Here is a 3,951-nt window from a genome sequence, read left to right on the forward strand (position 1 = left end):
AGGTATGGATGCTGTCTCTATTTTAATTTCAATAGTTTGTATACTATCGCAATATCAATCTATATACTGTTTGCATAGGATAACAACTATGTGGTTCATGAGTGATGAATATGATTACTAGTTAAAGGTTGCCAACTTATATATGACAATGAGTAGATGCCACTTTTGTTGATATTCAGATTTCTTTTTCAACCTATTGTTATTAAGCTAGAGCAATTTTAATCTATGGTATAGTTTGAATTACTCTATTAAGGAATGCATGTGTATAATGTAACAGGTTCTAAGCTATGAGCATCATATTTTGAGACTAAGTTTGGGCAGAACAGAAGAGCATTGAGTGTGATCAATTAGAATATAGTGCAAGGTCGACCTTATCCTTGTGTTGTTAGCAAGAGACTTTTGCCATTATCAACTAATCTTATTTTACTTTACTTTTTGTTTTGGATAGAAATATTAATTTCATATGACTTCTAATGTAATTATGTTAAAATCTTAAATGCCTTCAACTAGGTGAATATATTTGTGATTAGATTTTATGTTGAACGTTGTGTCAAATGTTAAAATTTTCTTTTTAGGTGATTTTGATGCTTTTATGTTACCTTGCTTTTGATGGAACTGATTTGTTTCACATGTTCCTTTATTCATTTATTTTTTCCATTTCTTTGAATTTAAATGTTTGAAAGTCTAGTAGTAGAATGAGGGAAGATGGAGAAGAGGAGCAGGAACTAGAAGCAGGACGCATGTTATTTTATAAGGAATTCCATGTTTGATATCTTATTTCTATATTCCATGAAGTTTCTATACTTTGAAAAGTCCCTTCTTTTTACTCCAAATTCTATAGGATCGGTTCCTTGACAAAGGCCACTTGGTATATCTTTTATAAATGCCATTTATATATTTAAAGTTTGGTGCTTTAAAATTTCTTTTCATTGTTATCTCCACACAATTGTGATAATTTGATTATAAAAGTAAGTCTCTTTTTTTGTGATAAAGGTACATGCCTATGCCTCTCATTTTGGAGCCTTCTGCTTCTGAGTTCGTCAAGCTTCAAAAACCCCAACACTCAGATTTGGTAATATAAGCTATTATGTTAAGGCTAAGTTTGTTGATCATAGTGTACCTGTAATTTAACTTATTCTTTTTTTGGCAGGGATTGTCGAAGTTACTTTGGATAGGCCTAAAATTAAGAATGCCATAGACACCAAATTAATGAGAGGGTTAAAACATGTATTAGAGTTAATCAATCAAGATTCTTCCACTAATGTTGCCATCGTCACCAGTTCAGTTCCTGGTGTCTATTGTACTGGTGCCGATTTGAAGGTATAATAAATAAATATATATCACACTCTGCATTTTGAAATTAAATTCATTCAGATATTATGTTACTATTGACTTATAGGAACGCAAGGCGTTTATTGCATTTGAGGTTCGGGAATATTCAAAAGCTCTTTGTGCAATTTTCTCATTTCTAAAGGTATATGATATACATTTGTGTGTTTCGTTTGAATCTTGTATTGATATACTTTTGTGCCTTGCTACTCATGGACTACTTGTATTTGGAGCTCAGTCAATGTTGTTTGGTGAAATAATGAAGTGTCTCACAAATTGAAGGAAAATAAACGGATCATTATGGATTATTCATGCTAAATAAATATTATTATATAATTACTATGTTGTAATAATATGCTTCGTATCATTGTCTTGTATTTGATACTGTGATCAGATACAATCTGTAAAACCTGGATCTCTTTTCCAGGGTTATTCCTGGAAAATCACAACTAGTAAAGGTGGATATAGTCTACATGAGCTATTGAAAGATCGAAAAATTATTCTCAGTGGTATGTTCCTTCAAAGTCTTTTTTTTCTTGTAGCGTACGCTTTCTAGCACAACTAGCTCCTGAGGGGATGGATTTCATGTTTTAGAGAAAGCTAAAGTGGATGCATATTTTCTTAGTCTATTTAGAATAAGATGCTTGGGTATCTGTTCATTTGTTTGCTAATATGGACTTACAGGCCCTTCAAATACTAATTGATATATATAAGTATTATTTCAAAGGGATTTTCTGTATTGTATTTGTGGCCTTCATATCTGGTTGACCCTGTCTAATTGTTTTTCAATCTTTAGGTAATGCTTGGGCTTGAAAATCCTATACACTCTGATTCTTTTGATATCCCTATATTAGTAGAAACCTCTTAAATTTCAACTTATGTATTTTCGTTGTCTTTTAACATTTGATATCTGTTCTAGTTTCTAAATACAATTGTGGATTTGCTAACTCATGCTTTTAAATTGAACAGAAATTTCTTGAGCATGACTTTCTCTTAGAGAAGTTATCTCATGTGGCTTCAATATATGTTATCAATGAAGAAAGTGAGCCATCGTTCTTCATTCGCTTCTTTAAATGGGATTCTGGAAAACCTGTAGTAAGTTTCTCAATGCAATTACCTAATATGACTTCAAATGGTTTTTAAATTCAGACTATTGTCCTTTCCTTTTCTTACCTTGTAGATGTTGGGAAATTCATTTCAAAGGAAGCTTACAATAGTGAAAAATAGGGGTGCTGCACTTCTAGATGTACTTGGAATTCCATCGGGATTCGCCACAAGAAAGTGGTTTCCTTTGACAATTTTATGAGTCACTGTGGTTTAGTTGCTAATGAACCCATTTCTGATGTTGGGTTGAGTCATTTGAAGTGAATAATGATGATGATGATAGTGCATCATCAGAAAATGGCATCTTGATCAACAAGAAGAATTTGTATGATTCTGACACTCTTTTGTGATATATTCTTTACTCAAATTAGCATATTTTGTCAATTAATCATGAGTCCTTTTATTTTTGAATGCTAATTAGATATGTTGTAATGAATATTATGTTTGTCTATGTGATTTTTGGCTTTTTTTTCAATTCACAGTGTGTTTGATGGAGTAAATTTAGAAAAAAAATCTAAACTATTCATTTTACAATGGAAAATTCTAAAAAAAATATATGTTTTACCTTACTGACAGATTTACAGACGAAAAACCCATATGTATTAAGAGTTGTGAATGCCTTTCTAGGCTCTAATTACCGACAGAAAATCTGTCAAAAAGTTTGACTCTAGTTACCGATAGAGAATCTGACAGAAAATCTGACATTTTAAGCAAAATGGAAGGGATGATTACCGACAGAAAATCTGACGTTTTAGCGAAATAGAGGGGACGATTATCGAGAAAAAAATCGATCGATAACGGAAAAGATCTATCAGTAAATTACCGACAAAAAAATCTGTCGGTAAATAATTTTCGACGAGGCTTTTATAGAGGGACAAAATCTGTCGGTAATTAAAAATCCGTCTGTAATAAAGACCAAATCTGTCTATGATAAGCAATTTTTTAGTTGTGGTTGATTGGCTTTGCTCATTGCTTCTTGCTTGTTCTTGGTTGATTAACTCTATTACTAGCTTACTACTTGATAAATTGATACTAATTCAATTCACATTCTTGCTTGTTCTTGGTTAATTAACTCTATTTCTTGATGGTGAATCAAGTTATTTGACTTTTGAGTTTGTACTATTAAAATTATTTTGAAAATCTTGTTAATCTTAGTTAAAAAAATTGTGCTAAAAACCTGAAATCTCTTGATATTCCTTGTTAATCTTTAAAAAAATTTGTTGTTGTTGTGTAAGTTATTGTGATTTAATTGTTGGTGTTGTTGCAGTGTAACTTTTAATTGTTTCTGTTGGTGTTGTTTTATTTTAAATTCTAATTAGTGTTGTTATCATCTTATAATTTGCTATAATTTGTTAATTTGGTGTAATTTTCTACTATCTTTGTTTTAGTTGTTTAGTTATTCTCTGTTTATTATTTTAACTGTTATTGTGAACTTGTTAATAATTTGCTAATTTTTCTTGTGTTGATTGTTAACCTGTTTTAATTATTCATTGTGTTAGTCATTGTGGTACAAATTCT

The 3,951-nt window shown here is 30.8% G+C and overlaps 1 protein-coding gene across 7 annotated transcripts; it reads left to right on the forward strand.

Moving 5' to 3' along the window:
• The first annotated feature begins 274 nt into the window (after window positions 1–274).
• On the forward strand, window positions 275–2,903 carry LOC112720704 (probable enoyl-CoA hydratase 2, mitochondrial). Of its 7 annotated transcripts, none has more exons than XM_025771746.3 (6): window positions 275–364; window positions 994–1,072; window positions 1,151–1,320; window positions 1,400–1,474; window positions 2,299–2,424; window positions 2,510–2,903. In XM_025771746.3, the coding sequence occupies exons 3-6, from the start codon at window positions 1,210–1,212 to the stop codon at window positions 2,633–2,635; spliced, it is 438 nt and encodes a 145-aa protein (XP_025627531.1). In that variant the 5' UTR covers window positions 275–364; window positions 994–1,072; window positions 1,151–1,209; the 3' UTR covers window positions 2,636–2,903. The 7 variants fall into 7 exon arrangements, 5 of the variants coding, with proteins under 5 accessions (XP_025627531.1, XP_029146010.1, XP_072062832.1 ...); XM_029290177.2 differs by lacking the exon at window positions 275–364 and adding an exon at window positions 748–868; XR_003162329.3 differs by lacking the exon at window positions 275–364 and adding an exon at window positions 1,724–1,838 and having other exon boundaries at window positions 932–1,072.
• Window positions 2,904–3,951: the final 1,048 nt, after the last annotated feature.

The sequence above is a fragment of the Arachis hypogaea genome, chromosome 11, assembly GCF_003086295.3.
Source record: "Arachis hypogaea cultivar Tifrunner chromosome 11, arahy.Tifrunner.gnm2.J5K5, whole genome shotgun sequence".
Taxonomy (NCBI): domain Eukaryota; kingdom Viridiplantae; phylum Streptophyta; class Magnoliopsida; order Fabales; family Fabaceae; genus Arachis; species Arachis hypogaea.

Excerpts from the sequence above, each read along its gene's own strand:
- LOC112720704 (XM_025771746.3), top strand. The coding sequence starts at position 1,210 with ATGAGAGGGTTAAAACATGTATTAGAGTTAATCAATCAAGATTCTTCC. Across the intron at positions 1,321-1,399 it reads GTACTGGTGCCGATTTGAAG|GAACGCAAGGCGTTTATTGC; the intron begins GTATAATAAATA and ends ATTGACTTATAG. Across the intron at positions 1,475-2,298 it reads CAATTTTCTCATTTCTAAAG|AAATTTCTTGAGCATGACTT; the intron begins GTATATGATATA and ends TAAATTGAACAG.